Below are 12180 nucleotides of genomic sequence, written 5' to 3' on the forward strand. Positions count from 1 at the left end.
TGAAAACCATAGCAATATACCTAAATGCACACATGTATTTTTTGATATATAGAGATTCTATTTCACTTCTTTGCCATCTCTCTCATAACACTATGCTCATTCATAAGCACATGACAAGGAGTGAAGGATTGTGGGAAAGATCATTAAGGGAGTTTGAGGGATGTGCGTGGAGAACAGCCCTGGGCTGGAAGTCAGACCATCTGGTTCTAGCTAATTTCTACCTCTAACTGACAGAGCCACTTAGACAGATCATTTCTCTTTGTTCTCCATTTCTTGACCTGATTATAACATTATGGCTGTCACGGTCTCAGAGAAAAGGTCAGAAGACAACCCCTCCTCCCTTTCATTCAGATCTGTTGGATACAGGAGCAAACAAAGCAGAGTAGAACCATTTTTTGTCAGCAGGCTTACATTCTCATGAAAGGGCAGGTGAATAAATGTCAACAGTTTGGAGACTAACATAGCTATGTAGATTGGAAGTGCTCCGGGGAAGAAATTACAATTTTAAATAGGGTTGGAGAAACTGAAGGAGCCTCATGGTGGTGGGGGGGGGATAGGGGTGCTATTTCCAGGAAAAGAGGCTGGAACGGCCAGTAACTTTCGAGATACTGAGGAAACACACCCCCTCAGCAACCCTCTCCCTTGGACACCCCATTATTGACCACCGGGAGTATGTCTAGACAAGCCCCCTGATGGGATCTCACTGGTTTGAAGCATTGTTGAATGGTCATCGGGGCATGCACGGCCTAGTGGGAGTCCCGATCATTCGTCAGACATGAGGCGTTCAGCTGCTGTCTCTCGTGCGGCTGAGCAGGCGCAGGCACAGCAAAGAGAAGGGTCAGAGAGTCACTTTAATAACCCGTCAGGTGATTTGTATCAGGTTGAGGTACAAGTGAGGGGGGCATGGCAGGAAGCATCAGGGTGGCAAATCCCTCAGGGGTTGGGGGACGGTTAGGGAGGACGTTCTAGAGGGAGCATCACGTTCGAGGTCTCTGACAGGTGTGCTCCCTTTTGGTGCTCAGGAAGGAAGTCTCAGATGGAAGAGGTGCAGGACGAGCTCTTCCAGAGGCTCACCATCGGCCGCAGCGCCGCGCAGAGGAAGTTCCACGTGCCACGTCAGAGCGTGCCGGTGATCAATATCACTTACGACTCCACAGCAGAGGAAGTAAAGACCTGGCTGCAGACGAAAGGATTTAACCCCGTGTGAGTGTCCCGGGTGGCTCACAGGCCCGCCTACTCAGCTGGGTCACTTCCATGCCACCCATGACTCTTAAAAGTTGTAAGAGCCCAGGTGGCATTCTTTGTCCCGTATTCAGGAAACGGTGGCTAGCTGTTTAAAAGCAATGAAGAAAAAGGTGGGATCGGGGAAAACAGAAGTGACTAACGCTCGTCTGTCTTCCGGGCAGTCGTTTGTATTTTTCACCAGTCTCTTGAACAGTTGTCACCAGCTGTGAGGACTGTGGGCACTTTGTTCTTTCTCATCAGTTTTGCAGGGTCAAACAGTGTTATGCAAGACCATACCATGCGGATGTGTAGCGTAAGACTTCTTGCTGCGGGCTAGAGTGTCTCAAGGCTGTAAATCAGAGAAATCCTTACTGCTTTATGTCCCTCTGATCTAAAAGGCTGTAGATGTTTCCTGTATGTTTGCCACCATGAAATGTTTGAACAATACACGTCTGAGGAATCTGAATTTAGAAACTCACTCACTTGGCATAATTGACAGCGAAGTGCAGTTGTCAGTCAGTTGCCATGTTACGAGAAAGCTATCTGCTGCTGCCGGAGACAGGAAACCTGAGGGAGTCGATGACTAGAAACCCCACCACATCCTTTTAGATGCTTGGTCACTAACCGTTCTGCGTGAAAGGAACCTCTGGGTCGTGGTCACGGATGCCTCTTGGCATTCCTTTGTCTCAGCACTGTAGTGCTGTCTTAGTGCATGGAACAGACAATAATGGGCTGTGCCTGTCAGCCCACTCTTGGGAAGTAGGGATGGAGGATCTGCAGTTCAAGGTCAACCTGAGGTACATAGAGAGTTCTAAACCAGCCTGGACTACATGAGCCCCTGTCTCGGAAGTGAAATAAAGTGAACGCTCAAAAAACATATAGATAGATAGATAGATAGATAGATAGATAGATAGATAGATAGATAGATAGGAGATAGAGTAGGTAGGTAGGTAGATGATGGATAGATTGATTGATTGCTCAATAGATAGAAGATAGATAGATAGATAGATAGATAGATAGATAGATAGAGCTGGAGAGGTGGTTTAGCTGTTGAAGCAAGGCTCACCATTTTCCCTTGCTAGCATTTACAGCACTCTGGTAATTCCCTCCTGCTCTTTATTTCAGGACTGTCAATAGCCTTGGGGTGTTGAATGGCGCACAACTCTTTTCTCTCAATAAAGATGAGCTGAGGTCTGTCTGCCCTGAAGGTGCCAGAGTCTTTAGCCAAATCACCGTTCAGAAAGCTGCTTTGGAGGTAAGGCTTGTGGAACAGAGCTGGTGTTTGTGCTCAGGAGCGTGAGGGCTAGCCTCTGGTAGCTCTAGAACCAATATTCCTGTCTGTATCAGTTAATTTCCCTTCACTGAAGAGATGAATTACATTTGGCTCAGTTTTTCCTTCTCTGCCAGTAGATACCATCAGTGACTATTTTCAAAAACGATTGTCTTCAGGCCAGCTAGAGATTTATTTCTGAGCATTTTAACAAAAGCATAATATTCTCATTTTTATTGCATGGGCTCCTATAAAAACTTCAATTTGTTAATAGAAAGTAAATTCATACCTGACTTGCGTAACTCAGAGGCTAGGACTATTTTTCTTGTTTTTATTTATTTTGGAAATGCCAGATTAGTAAATAAACAAAGCCCTAGTTGTGGGGTGCTTGAGAGATGGCCCAGCTGTTAAGAGCATGCCCTGCTTTTATGGAGAACCTGAGTTCTGTTCCCAATACCCACAAAAGGTCACACATAACCAGCCATCTGTAATCCCAGCTTCAGGAGTTGACACTATATCCTGGCCTCCAAGAGCACCTATGTTCATGTGCCCATATACATATAAACATAAGTAAAAATAAAAACACATAAAACCCCACATGTGGCTGGGTTGATAGTGGCGCATCTATGAGCCAGCCCTCGGGAGGTAGAGGCAAAGAGGTTAGTTCAAGGCCAGCCTTGGCTATCTAGTGAGTTTAAGGACTCTCAGATACCTGAGATCCCTTCTCAAACAAACCGAAGTCCTGGGTGCATTTCCCAAGCCTACTCACTCACCTACAGAATCAAGAAGACTAAGAAAGACCGTTAAAAATGCATAGCTGTGGGATGGCAAGACAGCTTAGCAGTTAAGAGTGTGTGATCATGAGAACCAGGGTTCCCATCCCAGTACCTGTCTAATGAGCCAGATGTCCCACTAATACTTCTGACCCCAGTTCTGAGGGATCGGCCACTTCTTCTGGACTCTGAATGTACATGGGCAAACCTGTGTATGAACACACCACATGCATATGTAGCACATTAACACACAAACACACATAAATAAAATAAATCTTGGAGAAGAGAAAATATTCAGCCCCTAGGAGAATTACTTAGTCAAAGCTGTCTGCGTAGCAGCTGGAGAGTAAAGGAATGTCTGTTCAGCTGGAGGTATTTAAGCTACTCTCTTCAAAGTTGGCTCTATAAGAGTTAATAGTTTTGTGGAAATTATAGTTGGCCTCAAATAAAAGGCTATAGGACTCAACATGAAGCTGGTAGCTAATTATCCCTAGCAGGTATATTATGCAAATTGAACAGTTAAATAACTCAGGATAAAATAGCTTCATGTGTATAATCCCGTAACTATTCTCCATCAAGCAAAATTCCATTACCCTGAGAACTTTCCTACAACATTGATCTGGAAGGTTTTATATTCAAGTTTGGTGATTGCTTTTCATACATAGAGTATGAATAAGAATCATGTCTCCCTAAAGCAGTTTTATTACCATTATACTTTCCAATCTTGTTAAGATTGTAAATTACTTGTAAATTACTTCTCAAGGGTATGTTAGAAAATTCCACATCCCTAAAGTTTCCGGATCCCTTTCTTCCGGGACATTCTGTTACTATCTTTGCCCTCCTTGCCTACTTCCTGCTCCCAATTCCTCTGAGGCAAAACTGATGCCAGGTTTCCAAATGCTTCTTGGCTACCTTCCCGCCTCACCACTTTCTTGGATCCAGTCCTTCACATAGTTTCTCACCCCCACTTGTCGCCAGAGCCTTCAGTCATCAGAAGGAATAAGGAGACATCCCCGGGGATTCTAGGGAGAGCTGGGAGGTGAGCAAAGCAAGCACGATCAGAGGGGCAGAGTTGTCTGAAGGAAACGATGTGTTCAGAAGACACCCTTTAAAATCTCGAAGTGGAAATGAGTGCTTTGCTTGGCAGACAGTTCTTGGGAGGTATGGAAAGGTGGTTCAATCGATAAAGTCCTTGTTGTGGTCATGAAGACCCTAGTTCAGATCCTGAGTGCCCAGGGAAAAGGCATACTTGGCTGCATAAGCAGTGGGAAAGCAGAGACAGGAGGATTCCTGGGGCTGGCCAGCCAACTGACCAGTGAGCCTCACGTGTAGTCTGAGATTTCTGTCTCCACGAACTCAGTAGTGGCGGCATATCCCTTTCATCCCAGTACTCAAGAGGCAGAGGCAGGAGGGCCCCGGTGAGATTCAGGGCAGCCTGGGCCATAAAGTAAAATTCTACCTCAAAGGAAAGAGAAAGAAATTAATACTGTGAAGGGTGACTGAGAAGACAGTAACATTGACCTCTGACCTCGACATACATGTGTACACTTAGACATGTGTACCTGAACACACATGTGCACACATACGTAAACATGTATATGCATGCAAAGTGCTCTTTGGTAACTGATTCCTTGTCCACATAACCTCATTCTACAGGCAAGTCTAGAACATTCTACATGCATTTTTGATGTGTTTTCATGTTAGATTGAAAGGCACGGTGAGTGATGGTGAGTGACTTGTCTTAAGAGAGTTATTCATGTGTTACACTGCTGAAGTCTAGAGACCGCACTGGCAGGGGAGGGAAAGCTCCTGCTTTCTTGAAGAAATAGTTGGGGGCCCCACAATGGACTTTGCCTCTGAGCCCTTTGATTCGATGGGAACAACCACTACAACTTCACACAAGCCAGTAACTGTGTTGTCCGATCCATGTTTATTTTATAGGACAGCAACGGGAGCTCTGAGTTACAGGAAATCATGAGGAGACGTCAGGAGAAGATCAGTGCGGCAGCCAGCGACTCGGGAGTGGAGTCTTTTGACGAGGGGAGCGGTCACTGACGCGGGGAACTCCATTACTCTCGACATTGTTGGACATGCTTTGTTTGCAGAAGCCTTGAAGGGAATGTCAAATCCATTGTCCTGATATATGTATATTATCGCCATAAAAACAAAAACAAAAACAAAAAAAAAAAAAAACAGTGTATACCTGAGCAAGCAGGGGACTTGCTGCTTCTACACCCATCGTTTTGATTAAAAGCCGAGACGTGGGCAGATGAGGTTGGTTGGTCAGCAAGTAGAGGTACTTGCCACCAAGCCCGATGACCTGAGTTCCAGTCCCTGGACCTACTTGGCAGAAGGAGAGAGCTAGGTTTTCCAAGTTGTCCTCTGACACATACATCAATAAGCAAATAACAAGGGTAATTAAAAGAATTTTAATGGCAATGTAAATTAAAAAGAAAAGTATTAAGCTGTTTTGACCTTGGGAAACATTTTTTTCCACTTTCCTAAGGTGTACTTCCCTTTTTTGCTCCATTAATTATCTCAGCCTCATTCGTGATCTGTGTAGGGTTATTGTGACTGTGGAGAATGTATTCACGGCCATTGATGACTAAGTCTACCTACTCAGCTCTCTGTGACTGAGGTGCCTGTCATCCAGGGAAGAAGCTCAGTGAGACTACCCTCTGCTTACTTAAGATCTCTCCTCTGACATACCTAATGGCAGCATCCTTAGGTTTATTTAAAGTTCTTAATGCCAACAGTTTTAAAGAAATCACATGAGCTGTACAATGTAGCCAGACCTTGAATGTGCAAATAGGAGACTATAGTACGTTCTCAAGACGTTTTGCTCCTCGAAGCCCTATCAGTTGTAAAGTCTTGCATAGATTGTACTTTGATTTAGTTTATATTCTGCTTATTATATATACTGTGTAATTAAATATGGGAAAGCACAGTGGGAAGTAAGTCACGAACACTCACAATCAATGAAACAAAGTAGCCCACGTTGGTGTTTATTACAGTATTTTGCTTAATAAAAGCCTCAGTTATAAATATTGATATAAGTAGTAAAAGGATATTGGGTCATTTTATGTGTTTTATCTGTGTAACAAGGGACACTTAATTTACATGTACTTTAACCCCATGAAAGAATCTAGATAGAGAGAAGAAAAATAGCTAACATTCAACAAATATTATTTTTGGAAACACGATTTTTGTCATTAAATGTAATATTATTTCACATATATAAAGAAGATGTTATGTAAGAATGTTGTATATTTTAACAAATCCATTTAGAGAGATTATCTAGATGCATTAATTTTTCATAGTGCCTTTTTCACTTGAGTCAGCTGGAAAGAGTCTGCAATAAGCAGTATTGCTGTATATTAATAAATAGCTTCTATCTCATCAACATGAAGGCGTTTGCTTTGTAGACTGGGCGTTTGGATTAGCAGAATGAGAGCAGAGGTCACTTGCACAGAAAGAAGGCTTCAGTGTGTCTGTGTGGCCTAGGATGCGCTCGCATGTTCCTCCGCTTTACACTTCCCTGGTCTCATCATTCCTGCCTTCTAGCATCAAGTCAAGTTGCCAACAGAATGAAAGCTCCTGCACACTGTATTTGTTTTTGATCTCTGCTGCAAGCAAATTTGTAACTTCTTAGGGGCCGCGTTTGCAAAGGTGACGAAGGGACTGGCAGCCTTCATCTTCCGTCTGTCTCCACATCAGCCTGAGCAGAGGGGAGAGGACAAAGATGTAGTTTAGCTCTCCTACATTCTGTAAAACCCGCCTTCACTGGGAACACAACAACAACAACAAAAAGCAAAAAAACTCTGAAATTCAAAATCAAAATATTAAGCTAACCTGCTTGGAAAGTAGCAGATCCAAAAAAGAAGTGCTGTGATTGATACGTGTATGTTCAGATACAAAGGGAATGTGTCAGAGAAGCAGCGGTGACAGGGGTCAGTGCGCTCGGGGACACTGGAGAGTGGTGAAATTTAGAAGGCTGAGGGAGGGTCCTGTCGGAGCTTGCGCTCAGATGGCTGAGGAGTTTGGTCACTGGAAAATCTGAAGAGCGAGCCCACAGAGCTGCGAAAGGGCCTCTGATGATCAGCTCTCAGAAACAGGTAGATTCATGAGTCAATAGACCTCAAGAGAGCTCAGCTGGTGCTCCGTTCTTCAGGAGGCTGCTGCCGGGAGGTCTGAGAAAGGGAACCAGAGATGTGTGCCCACTGCTGCTGTTGTCACCACCGCTGGCAGGTGTGGAGACCCAAGGATGGGGATGGGGATGGGAAATAAACCAAGGCAATTTTATCACCAACCCCACCCCACCCCGCCCCGTCCCCCAAACTCTGATCCTCTCTCCCTGGTAGTCTCTGTCGGACTACCACATGGTAAAGCCCCAAATCACAAAGGGCCATGCAGCTCCAGCTTCTGCATGCATACAGACTCTTGGCTTCCTTTTCTGTATGTATTTAAATCACATAAAAGTAATAAAAAGCTTACGAGTTTTTCCTAACACAGTATAATTATCCTTCCCTGTTATCTGAACATGTGTAGGAGAATGAATGTTTCTTATGGATTATTGGTTAGAAGGAGGAAAGAGAGAGCCCCAAGCCTCCACAGAGGAGTAACAGGCAGATCCCACACCTTGGGAGGATTCAAAGGTAAAGCTGTGTTCGTTTGAACTCAGAGACATGGGAAGCACAGCCCGTGGGATTTGGATTTGAACCTCCAAGGAGCAGCATTGTGATGTGTAGGTACACCTGTGTTGGAGGAGAGAACTTTGAAGAGGGGCTTCTGGCCTGTTGATGCTGGATCTTGTGGGAGCAGGGAGAGCGAGGACTTTGCTTCTGAAAATGTAGAAGTAGAAACTGGAGCAGCCTACTGTTGCTAGCATCAACTGTCGGGCAGCATGGAAGATCTGTTGACTGTTCTCACCTACCTGATTTTGGTATGGCTCATGCTGTAGTCTTGTTATGCACCGATATGCTTGGAATTGTGGGAATATAGTCATTATATTTGGGAAAGTCTGGACAATTTTTTTTCCTGTCCCTCCTGTTTCTCCTCCTTGGATGTTTGCAGCTTCATGTGTGCTGGGCCGTCTACAGTTTTTCCAGTGTTTTCCCTGCGTGTTTCATTCCGTGTAGTCTCTGTTGCTCTCTCTTCTGTGGCTTCTATCCTGCTTTTATTCACTCCCATTGTAATTTCTCATGTGTGAGTTATAGTCTTTATCTCTAAGCATCCAACTTAAAATTTTATCTTCTCCGTCTCTTCTGAACTTGCTTGATACGTCTTCTACTGTTCCAACCTCATGAAAGAGTTAAAATGTGTCTTTAAAGAAGATTTTGGAGCCAGGCAGTGGTGGTGCATGCCTTTAATTCCAGCACTAGGGAGGCAGAGGAAGGCTGATCTCTTTGAGTTTACAATGCTACACAGAGAAACGATGTGTCAAAAAAAAAAAAAAAAGATTTTGGGTAGATGGTAGATTAGAAAGCAACAGTGATTTGCATCCCACCCAGAGAACAATTACACTGGCAGAGTTTGTTCATAATTTGTTCAGAACTTTGGAGTCTATTGTCTTGCAATGTCAAAAGATGGCTTGTATGGGAATATAAAGTAAGGAATATCGATGAAATCTAGAGGTCCTCTGGAAAAGATCAACAAAATGGACAGACTCCTGAGAATTTTCTAAGATGAATTTAAATGAAGAATCTATGCAGATTTCTGTTATGGCAATCTTATCTATGTATTGGTCCAGTATCTAGTGGAATCAGGCTTTGGTTCAAGAGGCAGAGTTCACATTCAGCTGGTCAGAATGGATGGACTGGAGAAAGAGAAGTCTGGGGAAAGAGAAGGCGGGGCCAGGAGGGTACTGAGGCCTTTTCAAGCCAAGGAAGTGAATGGTGAGTGTGCCTGTGTTGTTGAGATTATCTCAGGTTCTTATCTTTATATTCGTCCCCCAGTTTTATTATAGAATATATGGTAAAAGAAATCACAATAGATTACCGAAGATAAATAATAAGGAGCTTGGATCAATAATTAAAGCTGTTTCCCCAAAGAAATTACCTAGAAATGATAGTTCTATTGGCATATTTTATTGAACATTTGAGAAATAGACACAAATCCGAAAACTCTTCAAAAACTCAAGGAAGGAACATTGCTCTGTTCATTCTATGAGGCCACCAAATTTTCCTCACACCAGAGCCAGACAGACAAACTATAGGCAAAAAAACCAAAGTCCCTTATGAAGGATGTTATGTAACTGTTCATTTGTTTGTTGTTTAAGAGTTTATTCATGAGTGTGCATCCCCTTTGCATTTTTGTTTTGAGACAGGTTCTCAGGCAAGCCGCCCAGGCTAGCCATCAACTCTCTGTGTTGTTTGGATAAACCTTGACTTGGTGATCCTCCAGTCTCAGCCTCAGCCTCCCAGTTAGTTATCCCACCAGGCCAGCTTGGGTAACGATTTCATTATGTAAAGCAAGCAGATCATAATAGATCCTTAGCTGTGCTCACCGTCGGTGATATCTGGAGAAGGGGCGTGTTCCAAGGTCCCCAGACTCAGTCACAGTACATCTCCTCTTTCCCCTTTGTCTTGATTCCCACACCCCTTCTCTTCATTCTCAGAGTCTATTTGCACATTACGGCCTCCTGGGAGTTGAGAGCAGGAGACAAGCCAGAGTTCAAGGCTCTGTGTCATGGAATATTTTCATCAGGGTATGGGGCATGCTTAGTCAAAGGAAGAACAACAACTCATACCGAAATGTTGAGGTTTATCTCGGCACCTTTGTGAATGATTTGGAAAATGAAGAAGCTAGAAAAATCCTGAGAAGTAAACAACTACCAAGAACTATACAATCACAGAATTACTAAGAACTGCACATTGCCGAATTGGAAGATGGTGTGACCACACTAAATGCCCTGAGAGAATGTGGGCCTTGAGCCTGGACTTCTGGATGTATTGGCATGGTTTAGAAGTCTTACATGCTACCTGTCCAATGGGCAGCAGAGTCGGCAACTTCTATTGAGACTCTTTAAGAGCCAAGATGCCTCGGCCGGGCATTGGTGGCACGTGCCTTTAATCCCGGCACTCGGGAGGCAGAGGCAGGCAGATCTCTATGAGTTCAAGGCCAGCCTGGTCTCCAGCGTGCCAGGATAGGCTCCAAAGCTACACAGAGAAACCCTGTCTCGAAAAACAAAACAAACAAACAAAAAAAGAGCCAAGATGCCTCCTGAAACCCTGCTCTAGGCTGAAGTTCCCTGCTCTAGGCACTGGGACCAATTGTGCTGCTCTCTGGCCTGGCTGAGTAGCAAAGGCCAGAAACCATCTTTTCTCTTATACCTGGCTGTACGCTAGAAGGCAGTCATCCCAGTGTCTATTCTTGTCATCTCAAGAAATGCACTAGAGGGTCTATAATCAATAAAGTAGAAACCCCAAAACATACTCTTCTGTATGTGTGTCCTTCTCTCTCTCTCTCTCTCTCTCTCTCTCTCTCTCTCTCTCTCTCTGTCTGTCTCTCTCCACACACACACACAGTGAAAATGTCCAGTTTTCCAGTTTCATTGTTCCATGCTCTGAGCTCATATCATAAAATAAATCCTTCCTCCTGCCTTCTATTCTCATGAAATAGGGAATGAACTGAACCCATGTTTGCTGAATATTTTAATATATACTCCCGCTTTATAAATGAGCAAATGAAAACTACAGTAAGCTAAATAGCTTATTTAAAATAATGTCCCCAACATCTGAATTTGAACTTAGCCTATTGGACACCTGTTTAATGTACAGTCCTTTTGTCTGGGGTCAAAGATCAGTGTATAAAAGGGTCTTAGCAGAAAACGTCATTTTTTGGGGGGAAGAATCTTGCTATGTAGCCTTGGGACTCATTATGTTGCCCTGACTCACCTTGAACTCATGGCAGTCCTCCTGCCTCAGCCTCTCTAGTGCTGGAATTAGAGGCACTCACCACCATAATGGCTGAAAATGTACTATTAAATGAAGTCCTGTGGGGAAATCCATCTCCCTGTTGGAAGCCTCATTGGAAAACCAGTGGCTACTCAGTTTCTCTACTCACAGGGCCCTAACAGCTGAATTTTCAAGTAGAGTATGCTTGTTTGTTTGGTGGAATATTAGCTACTTTTTTCTTTTTGTCACTGATGTAACAATATTGTTTTAACAAAATACCTGACAAAAGCAACTCTTGGTGGTTTGAATGAGAATGTCAGCTGATGGCACATTTGGTGAGGTATGGGGAGGTGTGGCCTTGCTGGAGGAGGTGTCACTCTGGGGTCTGGGCTTTGGGAGTTTATGGCCTCACCCCACCTACTACCCTCCCGTGTGCGTGTGCGTGTGCGTGTGCGTGTGTGTGTGTGTGTGTGTGTGTGCGCGCATGTGCGCGCACACATGTGGTGTATATGTGTGTGTTTAATGTATGTGGTTGAATATATGATCCTTGGGCTTCCTTCTACAGCTGCCTGCTGCCTTGCCTCCTCTGCCATTATGGACTTCCCAAAATAAACTCTTTGTCTTTAGTTGCCTTGGTCATGGTGTTTTATCAAAGCAACAGAAACCTAACTAATACACGACTTAAGGAAGGACCCATTTTGTTTTGGCTCTCAGTTTGAAAAGATAGAATCCTTCCTGGTGGGGAAGGCACAGCAGCAGGAGCTTCAGGCAGCAAGTCACATTGTGTCCCCAGTGAGAAAACAGCAAGAGAGGAATATTGCTGTTCATTTCATTTCCCCCTCCCCCACCCCTTTTTATCTTTTTATTCACCCCAGGATTCTGGCTCATGAAAGGACCACCACCCCTGACATTCATGGTGGCTCTTCTTGCCATAAACACCTTCTAAGACACACCTCTAGGTGATTCTGAGTCTGATCAGCTGATAGTGACAGTTAATGATAACATTGAGCAATAGTGA

The 12180-nt window shown here is 44.1% G+C and overlaps 1 protein-coding gene across 8 annotated transcripts in view; it reads left to right on the top strand.

The window, feature by feature from the left end:
- The window catches only part of Eps8 (epidermal growth factor receptor pathway substrate 8), a 162532-nt gene extending 155860 nt beyond the window's left edge, over positions 1 to 6672 (top strand). For all 8 annotated transcript variants that reach the window (XM_027429928.2, XM_035448876.1, XM_027429925.2 and 5 more), the window contains 3 exons: positions 1023 to 1203; positions 2350 to 2479; positions 5209 to 6672. In XM_027429928.2, the coding sequence (XP_027285729.1) occupies positions 1023 to 1203; positions 2350 to 2479; positions 5209 to 5322 (425 nt within the window). In that variant the 3' untranslated portion in view covers positions 5323 to 6672. The remainder of the gene's footprint in view (positions 1 to 1022; positions 1204 to 2349; positions 2480 to 5208) is intronic.
- Positions 6673 to 12180: the final 5508 nt, after the last annotated feature.

The sequence above is a fragment of the Cricetulus griseus genome, chromosome 8 (genome assembly GCF_003668045.3).
Source record: "Cricetulus griseus strain 17A/GY chromosome 8, alternate assembly CriGri-PICRH-1.0, whole genome shotgun sequence".
NCBI lineage: Eukaryota > Metazoa > Chordata > Mammalia > Rodentia > Cricetidae > Cricetulus > Cricetulus griseus.